General features: G+C 43.7%; 1 protein-coding gene across 1 annotated transcript in view; it reads left to right on the top strand.

The window, feature by feature from the left end:
• The window catches only part of LOC118937674 (jhy protein homolog), a 37,167-nt gene extending 23,283 nt beyond the window's left edge, over positions 1–13,884 (top strand). The window contains exons 3-4 of the mRNA XM_036937618.1: positions 3,892–4,031; positions 10,869–13,884. Of these exons, the coding sequence (XP_036793513.1) occupies positions 4,014–4,031; positions 10,869–11,090 (240 nt within the window). The 5' untranslated portion in view covers positions 3,892–4,013 and the 3' untranslated portion in view covers positions 11,091–13,884. The remainder of the gene's footprint in view (positions 1–3,891; positions 4,032–10,868) is intronic.
• The last annotated feature ends 998 nt before the right edge of the window (positions 13,885–14,882 follow it).

Raw genomic sequence — 14,882 nt, 5'->3', positions numbered from 1 at the left:
TTCAGTGCGCACTGAAAATGAGTTATATTTCTTTGCCGTCATAAAGATTTTCCACTATCCTTCCTTTTTGGTATTTTTGATACTCCCTGACTGTCTAGCTTTAATTTAGGTGATTATTAGCGAGCTGGACACAGTCGATTTGGTTTTAGTCATTTTAAAGTATATTGAGTTTGTCCTCCCCCCACAGTGGTTTAATTTTTTAAATCAAACCACCCGCTGTCCAGATTTAACCCCCTCACAGGCCGGAATCCAGTTGTTAGAAAATAAGGTGAATAAAAGAGAGCAAGTGAGGCAAAGACGTCCATTTGCATGTAATGACGGCCTCTTTGTCATTCACCAGCAGGTGTGTTCCACTGATGAACAGAGAAAGTCAGCCCCGTAAGGTAGTTTAGCACAGACTGCAGACATCCACATACAGTAGTAGATATTCACTTGAAGACAAAACACTCAGTTAATGTTATAACGTAACCTACTATTTTTTATTTAGTAGGTAGCTAACGTAAATAGATACTCTACTGATAGTTAAGGTACCAATTAGTTAGAGAAAATTTATTTTATCACATTACCATATTTTAAGCATAGATTGGAAACCCAGTGATAGTAGTACGGGCCAGTGTATGAAAGGATATCGATAGGTAATTGATGCTCTTACGATGGTTACGTTTGCCAAGTTTGGATCTGACTAGTTTTTTTTCTCTAACCCATCAGTGTATGTGTATTTAGAGGTCATTTTACACCACAATTGCCACTAGCCTCTCCGCCTGCCCCTTTTCTCTCCATGTATCCCCACTTTGCCATGTTCACCATCATCTGACAAGATTACAGGGTAGATTTGTAAAACACCCCAATGTGGAGGGTATCACAAAAGTGAAAGCGGATGAGGGTGGGGAGGGGGTTGAAAAGAAAGAAAGATAAAAACAAAACAAGAAGCCGTCCCACAGTGTCCATGACCAATGGCTAATTCCAAAGTGGCCTGAGCCCCTAAAAGGAGCCAGTCTGATCTGGAATGATTAGTCTCCTATTGTCTGGGGCAGCTTGTGGATTGCTTCTCGAGTGCACCTCAGACGTACATAGCGGATTAAGGCGCTTACCCTCTCTCTCTGCCTAAGAGAGAGAGCATCTCTGTCAACCTGTCCCTTGGACTCCACTCCCCAGGGTGCAATACACACTCCCTCTTTATACTAAAAGACCCAAACATACAGGCACTTAGGAGTGACCAGTGTAAAGGAAAAATGTTATATTTTTCTACTTAGGCAGGCATCTTTTCCGGAACCAAGTCTAATGTATGTGTGTGTTTCTCATCACCTGCCTGTATAATAACTATACTCTAGTAATATTGTCACAATCTTGGAAATGAGCGGACCAAGGCGCAGCGTGAGTATAATTCCACATATTTAAATGAAACTAACAAAACAAAATAACAAAACTTACAAAGACCGTGAGGATGTAGTGCCCAAACACACTAACACAAACAACATCCCACAAATGCAGGTGGGGAAAAAGCCTACCTAAATATGATCCCCAATTAGAGGCAACGATTACCATCTGCCTCTATTTGGGAACCACACAAACCACCAACTTAGAAATCTATAAACTAGATAACCCCCCCAGTCACGCTCTGATCTAAACACCATAGAGAACCGAGGGCTCTCTATGGTCAGGGTGTGACAGTATCCCCCCCAAAGGTGCGGACTCCGGCCCCAAAACCTGAAACCAAATGGGGAGGGTAGGGGGGGGTGACTAGTGTCGGTGGCGGCTCCGGTGCGGGTCTTTGCCCCCGGCCAGACCACGGGTCCGGCCATGGAGCCAGGTAGAACGCCGTGCCCGGACTGGGCATCGGCGCAGAGTAGAACCACGGCCATGGAGCTAGGTTGGACGCCGCACCCGGACTGGGCACCGGCGCCGAGGAAGGCTCCGGCCATGGAGCGAGGTTGGCCGCCGTGCCTGGATTGGGCATCAGCGCAGAGGAAGGCTCCCACCCTGGAACAGGACTGGACGCCTTGCCTGGAAGCTCCGGGACCGTCGCCGGGAGATTCCGGACTGTGGACCATCACCGGAAGGTTCTGGAACGTGGACAGTCGCCGGGAGGTTCAGGACCGGGAACCGTCGCCGGAAGCTCTGGACTGTAAACTGTCGCCGGAAGCTCTGGACTGTGAATGCGCACTGGAGGCCTAGTGCGTGGAGCCGGTACAGGTGGCACCGGACTGGTTACACGCACTTCAGGGCAAGTGCGAGGAGCAGGCACAGGACGTACCGGACTGGGGAGGCGCACTTCAGGGCGAGCGCAGGAAGCTGACACAGGACGTACCGGACTGGGAAGGCGCACTGGAGGCCAGATGCGTGAAACCGGTGCAGATGGTACCGGACTCGTGTCACGCTCTTCAGCACGCCTGTACGGCAGCATTCTCATCGCTACCACCTCTCTCCAGAATCTTTCATCAAATTCCTCCTCCGACTCCCAAACAGGCTCTGGCACCCTCCTCTGCTCGACCGCCAGCTCCATGTGCCCCCTCCCCCAAAACATCTTGGGGTTTCTGTGGCTGTGGTCCCCGGTGTCGTCGCTGTCCGTCCATGCTCCTTGGCGACTCCCGCCAAGGAAGGGTCTCATGTCCTCCCAAGTCCAAAACTTCCTTACCTCATTTTCACGCTGCTTGGTCCTTTGCTGGTGGGATATTCTGTCACGATCTTGGAAATGAGCGGACCAAGACGCAGCGTGAGTATAATTCCACATATTTAAGTGAAACGAACGAAACAAAATAACAAAACTTACAAAGACCGTGAGGACGTAGTGCCCATACACACTAACTCAAACAACATCCCACTAATGCAGATGGGGAAAAAGCCTACCTAAATATGATCCCCAATTAGAGGCTACGATTACCATCTGCCTCTAATTGGGAACCACACAAACCACCAACCTAGAAATCTATAAACTAGATAATCCCCCAGTCACATTCTGACCTAAACACCATAGAGAACCGATGGCTCTCTATGGTCAGGTCGTGACAAATATTTAGCATTTACCTGTGTGTGTGTGTGTGTGTGTGTGTGTGTGTACATGTATTGTCTTAGGCCTCCTCCCTAAAGGACTACAAGCAGCTGTTTCAGGACGTGAATCTTGGCTGCCTTGGGCCTGATTACACCGCCACAGAACTTACAATGTGCCTCTTCCCACCTTATATGCAGTAGCCATACCATCATAATAATATGGTCGTGTGGCTTCCAGCAATCCTGTACACTATGCTTTACTTCATTCAGCAATCTTAAATTGAACATTTGAAGAAATTATTACTTTTAACACGTATAACTTGAAACACATATTTAACTTTAACACTTCAACAATAAGTGTTTGTTTTAATAAAACAACAATGAAGGTAGTTATAAAACAGACAACAGCAATGACTACCCATAAATCCATTTACCCAGTTAATTTTATTTGGCTGATGATCTTCAATAGTCTCTTTGTGCTTCCATTATCCCCCGCCCCTCTGTCCCTGTTTCTCATTAATGACTTGCCTCATTCTGAACAGATTAAATTGGATTTACAAAGCAAATGAGAGTATCCCTGGAAGGTTGAGTGGTATTTGGGGTCTGATGTATCTTTTGTTAATCCCTGAGAGTAAAAAGTGAGCATGTATGGCCAATTTGCACTAGATTGAGGCTACCTCTGTCTCTAGGGCCGGCCCTATTAGTGAATGATATGTGTAAATGTTGATAGGCCCGCTGAATGGTTTGTTGTATTTGGTTTTGTCGGGCGGTGTGGAGAGGCTCCGCCAAGGTATACACAAAGAGAATAGGGCCTTAAGGGAGAAATGGCTCAGTTAATTAAACCCACTCTTTTGTAATCTCCCCCTCTGCTCTCGCTCTCTGTTCTTTCACAACATGGCCCAGGACAAGAAAATGAGACGACAGAAGCTGTATTCAAATGTGATCCGTGAGCAGAACAAGAAGATAAGTAGGATTACCTTTTGCCGGACGCCAAGAACCCATTGGGCAGTGACAACAAGGACAACATGGTTCCCAGAAGGAAGGTAACAGAGAGAGAGACCGAGAGAGAATCAGAGAGAGAGAGAGAGAGAGATAGAGAGTGGGGGTGAGAGAGAAAATGACTTAGAGGTGAAGAGACAGAGACAGACAGAGAGAGAGAGTTAAAGAAAGAAAAAACAAACAGAAAGAGAGAGTACATTGCTTCATAACAAGTTCATCCATCTCATCCCAGTTTCCTCAGTCAATTTGTCCATCATCTGTCAGCTTCAGTGTATTGCAACTCCAGTCCCCACTTTTAGTTATATACAGTACCAGTCAAAAGTTTGGACACACCTGCTCATTCAAGGGTTTTTCTTTATTTTTTTTTCTTATTTTCTACATTATGGAATAAAAGTGAAGACATCAAAACTATGAAATAACACATATGGAATCATGTAGTAACCAACATTACCCTTAATGATCGGCCCCTTTTTAAAAAATGTTCACCTAAAATGACGTACCCAAATCTAACTGCCTGTAGCTCAGGACCTGAAGCATGTATATACATATTCTTGATACCATTTGAAAGGAAACACTTTGAAGTTTGTGGAAATGTGAAATTAATGTAGGAGAATAAAACACATTAGATATCGTAAAAGATAACACAAACAAATAAACATGCTTTTTCAACAACAAAAAATCATCTTTGAAATGCAAGAGAAAGGCCATACATTCAGATAGGATTTTAGGTGTAATTTAGATGTTGTCCACAAGATAGCAGCAGTGTGTGTGCAAAGTTTCATACTAATCCAGTGAAGAATTACAACACTACACAACATTTTGTATCAGGTCTGCCAGGAGTTTGCCCAAATGTGAGAAATTGGTCAATTTATACATTTTCAAGTACATAAAAATATAAAAAATGTAACTAGGCAAGTCAGTTAAGAACGAAATATTATTTATAATGACGGCCTACCCCGGCCAAACCCTAACCCGGATGATGGTGGGCCAATTGTCAAATCAAATCATATTTTATTTGTCACATACACATGGTTAGCAGATGTTAATGCGAGTGTAGCGAAATACTTGTGCTTCTAGTGCCGACAATGCAGTAATAACCAACAAGTAATCTTCTACCAATTCCAAAACTACTGTCTTATACACACAAGTGTAAGGGGATAAAGAATATGTACATAAAGATATATGAATGAGTGATGGTACAGAGCGGCATAGGCAAGATACAGTAGATGGTATTGAGTACAGTATATACATATGAGATGAGTATGTAAACAAAGTGGCATAGTTCAAGTGGCTAGTGATACATGTGTTACATAAAAATGCAGTAGATGATATAGAGTACAGTATATATGAGTATATATACATATGAGATGAATAATGTATGGTATGTAAACATTATATTAGGTAGCATTGTTTAAAGTGGCTAGTGATATATTTTACATCATTTCCCATCAATTCCCATTATTAAAGTGGCTGGAGTTGAGTCAGTGTGTTGGCAGCAGCCACTCAATGTTAGTGGTGGCTGTTTAACAGTCTGATGGCCTTGAGATAGAAGCTGTTTTTCAGTCTCTCGGTCCCAGCTTTGATGCACCTGTACTGACCTCGCCTTCTGGATGATAGCGGGGTGAACAGGCAGTGGCTCGGGTGGTTGTTGTCCTTGATGATCTTTATGGCCTTCCTGTAACATCGGGTGGTGTAGGTGTCCTGGAGGGCAGGTAGTTTGCCCCCGGTGATACGTTGTGCAGACCTCACTACCCTCTGGAGAGCCTTACGGTTGTGGGCGGAGCAGTTGCCGTACCAGGCGGTGATACAGCCCGCCAGGATGCTCTCGATTGTGCATCTGTAGAAGTTTGTGAGTGCTTTTGGTGACAAGCCCGAATTTCTTCAGCCTCCTGAGGTAGAAGAGGCGCTGCTGCGCCTTCTTCACGATGCTGTCTGTGTGGGTGGACCAATTCAGTTTGTCTGTGATGTGTATGCCGAGGAACTTAAAACTTGCTACCCTCTCCACTACTGTTCCATCGATGTGGATAGGGGGGTGTTCCCTCTGCTGTTTCCTGAAGTCCACAATCATCTCCTTAGTTTTGTTGATGTTGAGTGTGAGGTTATTTTCCTGACACCACACTCCGAGGGCCCTCACCTCCTCCCTGTAGGCCGTCTCGTCGTTGTTGGTAATCAAGCCTACCACTGTTGTGTCGTCCGCAAACTTGATGATTGAGTTGGAGGCGTGCGTGGCCAAGCAGTCGTGGGTGAACAGGGAGTACTGGAGAGGGCTCAGAACGCACCCTTGTGGGGCCCCAGTTTTGAGGATCAGCGGGGTGGAGATGTTGTTGCCTACCCTCACCACCTGGGGGCGGCCCGTCAGGAAGTCCAGTACCCAGTTGCACAGGGCGGGGTCGAGACCCAGGGTCTCGAGCTTGATGACGAGCTTGGAGGATACTATGGTGTTAAATGCCGAGCTGTAGTCGATGAACAGCATTCTCACATAGGTATTCCTCTTGTCCAGATGGGTTAGGGCAGTGTGCAGTGTGGTTGAGATTGCATCGTCTGTGGACCTATTTGGGCGGTAAGCAAATTGGAGTGGGTCTAGAGTGTCAGGTAGGGTGGAGGTGATATGGTCCTTGACTAGTCTCTCAAAGCACTTCATGATGACGGAAGTGAGTGCTAGCTAGTCGTTTAGCTCAGTTACCTTAGCTTTCTTGGGAACAGAAACAATGGTGGCCCCCTTGAAGCATGTGGGAACAGCAGACTGGGATAGGGATTGATTGAATATGTCCGTAAACACACCAGCCAGCTGGTCTGCGCATGCTCTGAGGGCGCGGCTGGGGATGCCGTCTGGGCCTGCAGCCTTTCGAGGGTTAACACGTTTAAACGTTTTACTCACCTCGGCTGCAGTGAAGGAGAGGCCACATGTTTTGGTTGCAGGCCGTGTCAGTGGCACTGTATTGTCCTCAAATCGGGCAAAAAAGTTATTTAGTCTGCCTGGGAGCAAGACATCCTGGTCCGTGACGGGGCTGGTTTTCTTTTTGTAATCCGTGATTGACTGTAGACCCTGCCACATACCTCTTGTGTCTGAGCCGTTGAATTGAGATTCTACTTTGTCTCTATACTGACGCTTAGCTTGTTTGATTGCCTTGCGGAGGGAACAGCTACACTGTTTTTATTCGGTCATGTTTCCGGTCACCTTGCCCTGATTAAAAGCAGTGGTTTGCGCTTTCAGTTTCACGCGAATGCTGCCATCAATCCACAGTTTCTGGTTCGGGAATGTTTTAATCGTTGCTATGGGAACGACATCTTCAACGCACGTTCTAATGAACTCGCACACCGAATCAGCGTATTCGTCAATGTTGTTGTCTGACACAATACGAAACATATCCCAGTCCACGTGATGGAAGCAGTCTTGGAGTGTAGAATCAGATTGGTCGGACCAGCGTTGAACAGACCTCAGCGTGGGAGCTTCTTGTTTTAGTTTCTGTCTGTAGGCAGGGATCAACAAAATGGAGTCGTGGTCAGCTTTTCCAAAAGGGGGGCGGGGCAGGGCCTTATATGCGTCGCGGAAGTTAGAATAGCAGTGATCCAAGGTTTTGCCAGCCCTGGTTGCGCAATCGATATGCTGATACAATTTAGGGAGTCTTGTTTTCAGATTAGCCTTGTTAAAATCCCCAGCTACAATGAATGCAGCCTCAGGATGTATGGATTCCAGTTTGCAAAGAGTCAAATAAAGTTTGTTCAGAGCCATCGATGTGTCTGCTTGGGGGGGAATATATACGGCTGTGATAATAATCGAAGAGAATTCCCTTGGTAGATAATGCGGTCGACATTTGATTGTGAGGAATTCTAAATCAGGTGAACAGAAGGACTTGAGTTCCTGTATGCTTTTGTGACCACACCACGTCTCGTTAGCCATAAGGCATACGCCCCCGCCCCTCTTCTTACCAGAAAGATGTTTGTTTCTGTCGGCGCGATGTGTGGAGAAACCAACTGGCTGCACCGACTCCGATAGCGTCTCTCCAGTGAGTGTACCGCCCTATGGGACTCCCGCCCTATGGGACTCCCAATCACGACTAGTTGTGATACAGCCAAGAATCAAACCAGAGTCTGTAGTGACGACTCTAGCACTGAGATGCATTACCTTAGACTGCTGCGCCACTTAGGAGCCCAACTATAGAGAACATACAAAAATGCTATGGTAATAAAAAATGTACGTTTACACCTCCAGAAGTGTCATACATGATGGATCATTAGCTTTCCTACAGAAAAGACACTAACCTCCACACATCTAGATGGCGGGAGCGGGTGGAGCCAGCAGTGGGGTCAAACTGTAGAACCCAGTTCCAACATTTGAATATAAAACTAGATTTTTTTCAAACAAAACTATGCTACATTTTATCTCTGGGACCTCAGGATGATAAATCAGAGCAAGATTACTGAAAGTAAGTACATTATTTACCTTCAGAGGTAAATGTAGCAAACCAGTTGCCGTGATAAAAGCGTTTCGTTGTTGTGCACTCAAACAATAGCATGGTATTTTTTTGTTGTAACAGCTACTGTAAATTGGACACTGCAGTTAGATTAACAAGAATTTAAGCTTTTATTTTTTATTTTACTAGGAAAGTTAGTTAAGAACAAATTCTTATTTACAATGACAACCTACCCTAACCCGGACGACGCTGGGCCAATTGTGATTCCAGTTGTGGTACAGCCTGGAATTTAACCAGGGCCTGTAGTGACGCCTCTAGCGCTGAGATGCATTGCCTTAGAATGCTGCGCCTCTCGGGAGCTTTTTGCCCATATACGTTATGTCTATGTCCTGGAATTGTCTGTTGTTTACCACGTCATTCTAGTCACATTATCGCGTATTGAGCAACAACCGTCCCGGATTAGGGACACCGATCCCTTAGAGGTTTTAAACAAATCAAAATATATTTTATATTTGAGATTCTTCAAAGTAGCCACTCTTTGCCTTGAAATTCTCTCAACCAGCTTCATGAGGAATGCTTTTTTCAACAGTCCTGAAGGAGTTCCCACATATGCTGAGCACTTGTTAGCTGCTTTTTCTTCATTCTGCGGTCTAAGTCATCCCAAACCATCTCAATTCGGTTGAGGTCGGGTGATTGTGGAGGCCAGGTCATCTGTTGCAGCACTCCATCACTCTCCTTGGTCAAATAGCCCTTACACAGCCTGGAGGTGTTTTGGGGTCAGTGTCCTGTTGAAAAAAACAAATTGTAGTACCACTAAGCGCAAACTAGATGGGATGGCGTATCGCTGAAAATGCTGTGGTAGCTATGCTGGTTAAGTGTGCCTTGAAATCTAAATAAATCACTGACAGTGTCACTAGCAAAGCACTCCCACACCATAACACCTCCTCCATGCTTCAAGGTGGGAACCACTCATGCGGAGATCATCCGTTCACAAATAGTCTCACAAAGACACGGCAGTTGGAACCAAAAATCTAAAGTTTGGACTCATCAGACCAAAGGATAGATTTCCACCAGTCTAATGCCAATTGTTTGTGTTTCTTGGCCCACGCAAGTCACTTCTTGGGGCAGCAGGTAGCCTAGTGGTTAGAGCATTGGGTCAGTAACTAAAAGGTTGTCTGGATCAAATCCCAGAGATGACAAGGTAAAAGTCTGAACAACGCAGTTAACCCACTGTTCTCTGGTAGGCTATCATTGTAAATAAGAATTTGTTCTTAACTGACTTGCCTAGTTAAATAAAAATATTCTTATTGGTGTCCTTTAGTAGTAGTTTCTCTGCAGTAATTCGACCATGAATGCCTGATTCATTCAGTCTCCTCTGAACAGTTGATGTTGTGATGTGTATGTTACTTGAAGCATTTATTTGGGCTGCAATCTGAGGTGCAGTTAACTCTAATGAACTTATCCTTTGCAGCAGAGGTAACTCTGGGTCTTCCTTTCCTGTGGCAGTCCTCATGAGAGCCAGTTTCATCATAGCGCTTGATGGTTTTTGCGACTGCACTTGAAGAAACTTTCAAAGTTCTTGAAATGTTCCGTATTAACTGACCTTCATGTCTTAAAGTAATGATGGACTGTCGTTTGTCTTTGCTTATTTGAAGTGTTCTTGCCATAATATGGACTTAGTATTTTACCAAATAGGGCTATTTTCTGTAAACCATCCGTACTTTGTCATAACACAACTGATTGGCTCAAACACATTAAGAAATAAAGAAATTCCACAAATTAACAAGGCACACCTGCTAATTGGAATACATTCCAGGGGACTACCTCATGAAGCTGGTTGAGAGAATGCCAAGATTGGGAAAAGCTGTCAAGACAACGAGTGGCTACTTTGAATAATCTCAAATATAAAATATATTTTGATTTGTTTAACATGATTCCATGTGTTATTTCATAGTTTTGATGTCTTCACTATTATTCTACAATGTAAAAAAGTATTGAAAATAAACAAAAACCCTGGAATGAGTAGGTGTGTCCAGACTTTTGACTGGCACCTATAACAATTAAATCCCCATGCACTGAGATTGTGAGTCTGAGAACGATTACGGACACGTCAACATTCTGTCGCAAAGTTGAATCGTCAAGTTCACTCAGCCATATGAAAGCCTAGTTGTTTATCAGCTCTTGCAGCTCTTCATCTCCAAACTATTCTTCTGTAACACTTTACTTAAAGCCTACAGGTATAATGCTTTATTACTTGCTATAAGCATGAGCTTTTCTGTCATCTTAAGTCTTTATAGCAAATGTTCAATTGACTCAAGGTGGCTGTTATTTAGTCAATGGGCCTGATATAGGAAATTATAAGAGCACCATACAGTCTTACAATCAATTATAATGGTATTATACTGCATCGTCATTATACCTGTCAGTGATAAATCAAATGTTACCTTTATTTCCATTGTGTTTCAGGCCCTGGAGTATGCCAGGTGCATCCTGTGGCCCAAGGTGGCGCCCCTGCCTCAGCAGACCAAGACCAGAGAGCCAGAGTGGGCCCAGGAGGGCCCCAGGGGCCACACTCGCCTCCTGGAGGGCTTCGACATATCCCAGCTGGCCACACTGGAGGCCCTGAGGAAACGGCGAGAGCAGGAGAAACAGACCGTGGCCCACTTCAAGGTGGTGCACACCATCTGACACTACGCCGGCCCAGTTACTTTACAACACACTGGAGTCACGCAACAACAGGTTTCCCCTTACAGCTGACATGGCCATTTAACTTTTGGGGAAAGGCAGTATATGGACTATATATTAATATACCTTATTGAAGTTTGAATAATATGCAAATGTTTGTACACATTTCAGATAAATAATGCTCTTGCTATTGACAATGATTCCACAATTCCTTGAATATCTCTCTGCTAATATTCCTTACAATTGCTCATGAGTCATGACTTGAGTGCACATGACCTGAAAATGTTTAATACAGCTGCTCAAGTCAATTCAGGCATAACACATATGGTTTGTTGTTGTACAATACTACACATACAGTGTTAATAGTACAATACTATATACAATCTGAGAGAACATGTACACCTTCTAAAGCTTTGTGTAGGTTGTTTGATGACAAGGAATCGGCAACTGAGTACAAAGACCATGGCTAGACCATTGGTAGAGATCTAATGGTCAAATTGTTGTCATAATGACAAAGGACACTTATGGAAACACTAAAAACATGGTGCTCTCCGCCTTTTCTCTTTTTTTTGTTTGTTTTGATAGCACTCGACATTGAAACATCCTTTGTAAATTCAACAATACATCATTAAATTGGAAAGCTTTTGGTACTGCGGGCTATATTGTCTCATTTTTGGGGGGTACTAGTCGGTAATTCACACGTTGGCATTTTATCCACATTTCCAATTTGCCCCCTTTCACCCTCTCACGCACCTGGTTGCTGCTGTTAATCTGAAATAATCTGCTCTTTTTGTTCTGTGCCTGATTATTTTCTCCCTGTATCCCCCAGTCTCTACTTCCAGATACAAATGAGTCAAACAAAGATGACCCTTTGAAGCCCACCTGATTAGGGCTCCGTAAACTAGTGATAATTTTCCCACCAATAAAACAAATCTCAAGCACCCCCCATTTCTTTAATAGAACCGTCAGATCATTATAAAAGAGCTATTTACTCCTATGTAATATTTTAATTTGATTATAGTCTCTATTTAACCCATCATGGCGTCTTTGATGCACTGTGTTTTTAGTGTTTAAGCCTCAGATGCGTGGGGGTAATAATAAATACCGGACCTTTTGAATTAATGAGAAACACTGCCTATCCAGACCAACTCTCTTTGCATCTTTCCCCCCCACCCCTCTTTTGCCATAGAAATCCAGTTAATTGAAGGAGTCTCTCACCACCACACATGAAGGGGGCTAAATTAGCATCCCTTTCTGCCGATTGGAATAGCCGGGGCAGACGCGCACGCTTTGATGTGAGGACAGCGCCTAAGTAGGCGGCAGGCCCCTGAAAATGAGCTGATGGCCCCACTATTAGGCCCAAATGCAGATGCATCCATGTGTTGCAAAACGCTTAATCTTTTAATTGATCACCTTCCGCACAGCCTATTCTCTTCAACGCTTTTTATTTTCTCTGTAAATCTGCATCACGTTTTGAAAACGACATGATTTGCTTTTCAAAGGGCGGGAGAGTGCTGTGTATCCTGTTTGGATGAGCCTGTTAATGTAAACCTTCTAAATTGATGGGGAGCTGCCTCCTGGTGCACATTTAAATGACTGAATAAATTAAATAATAGCTGGTATTGATGATTTTGGCCTGTGTGCGTGTGAGTGCGTACGTGTGTGTGTGGGTATGGTGTGTACACATGTGCATGCTTTTAAAGGCTAAGGCCCAGAAGGCTAAGGCCGGCTCTGACTGCAAGTGTGGGTATAGATGTGGGTACACAGACCCGCTAGACACTGCGGCCCCTCATGATGAGTTCAGATTTTTGTGGCCATCAAAGTTGCCCATGCCTGCTATAGATGATCACAGTTCACTAATTGAGCTATGAACAATGACCATTGAAGTTCCATTACGTTCTGATCAAACCAATGTGTTCCCAGTGGTCCCCTGGCAGTGCTCTGGCCAGGTTCTCCATGATTAGGTTTTTGGTCTCAGGGATGACCTCTATGGATTGGAATCCACCCACTCACTCTTGTTACACTACTACTTTGGGTGTGCCAGGTCATCTAGAGGTTAGAGAGGCGGTGCAGCAACCGAAGGGTCGCCAGTTCAAATCCCAAGTCTGATAGGAAAATCTTGTGGCAAGTGGCATGCGGAAAGCCATTGCACACTTGAGCAAAGCACCTAACATAATCTGCTCCAGGGGCAGACCCTGGCATGCAACTCCTTGGTGTAGGTGTTTGTGCTTCTCTGGGGTTTGGGTTAAAAGGCAAATTGTCTGAAAAGAAAATGGATAAGAAAGTATGTTTCTACTAGAGGTGATACCTAAAGAAAAATGTAGCACTCATTGCCATAGCAGAAGAAATTGGTGTAGTTACTCAAATGTAAATCATTATATTTCTATGTTTACTCACCTGTAGGCCTAAAGGGTAGTGTTTGCATGCTATTAGTGATTATTATCTAAGGTGAGTATCTTCTAAGAATGTGTACAAACAACAAACCAATTCAATGGGCCAAAGGCCCTACTGATCCTTATCATATTCAGAGAAAATGAAAAATGGGTGTGTTACGAAGGAGTTACTTTCACCAAAACATGGACATTATTTTCAATATTGTGATTTAAAACTCCCAACAATTACTGTTGTGTTTTGATTAAAACATGCTATGTGTTATTACTGTAACATCTCTGTGTATCATTCATTATACAATGAAGCGCTATCAAATCCCTTAGCCTAATTTGTCCCAATCCTTTTCTGTTTAAGGTCCAACGCAGCCATTTTTTAAAATCTCAATATCAAATCCTTTCTGGGTAACAGTTAAGTACCTTACTGCGATTGTTTTAAATTAAAATGATCATGGCGGGGGTCAAGAATGGATGCATGACAGAATATGATGCATTTGAACAACAGCATAAATACAATGAATTCACTTGTTTATGTCAAAAACAGAATGACCCCCTCCTACACATGCTGCCACTGTTTGGAACAGATTGATTATAACATTTAGAATGAGCAGCCTGCTCACAAAGGAAAGAGTGCACCAGGGAGAATGCAACAAGCATGCAGATGCAAAAAGTGAAAACACATGATCTAACTGGGGATAGGTAGCTAATATAATGTCACAAAGCATGATGTGCTAGCCAGTTAACTTTCATTCTGAAATAGCTTAATATTTATGAGTTAGACAGATATTAGTTTAGATAGACTTGAAATTGGCATGGGAGCTAACATCAGCTAGCTGTAGTTTTCTAGCTGTTTATCAGTTAGATAACTGGTTATTTGACCAAAAAAATCGACCAAATTATTTCTCAATATTTCTCAAAATGATTGTAGCTGGCTAATTGATTTGATCATGCTTTGTGATTCACCCTGTTTTATGCTGTTTTAGTCCACACAAAATGTCACCCTGCCACCTACAGTACAATATAACCTAATGAACACCACGGGGGAAACCATCAAATTTACCAGCCACATTCATGCTTTTTTGTCCTACCAGATCCGCGATGAGAAGGTTCAAGCTAGTGTATCCCTCTGTCCTTTGACTCTTGTTGGATGTAGATGACGGTTATGACAGGCTTAAATGACTGTTATAATCGTTTATTTACAAGTTAATTACACCTTGCTTTTTGCTTTAGCGCCATCGGTACCTGATAGCGCAGATCTAGCCTCACGTGCAGAAGTAAGCCATCTGGCTCTAGAGACTCATTGCGAGGGAGACTAGATCAGACCCAAAAGTTCTGAATGAGCGCACATGTGAATGACCAAGGACCGTGCATTTACTTTGACTGTTACATTTTATGCTATGAAATCCGG

This window comes from Oncorhynchus mykiss, chromosome 12 (assembly GCF_013265735.2).
Source record: "Oncorhynchus mykiss isolate Arlee chromosome 12, USDA_OmykA_1.1, whole genome shotgun sequence".
NCBI lineage: Eukaryota > Metazoa > Chordata > Actinopteri > Salmoniformes > Salmonidae > Oncorhynchus > Oncorhynchus mykiss.
Note: the sequence above shows the minus strand (reverse complement) of the source record. Positions and strands in the feature narration are given on the sequence as shown.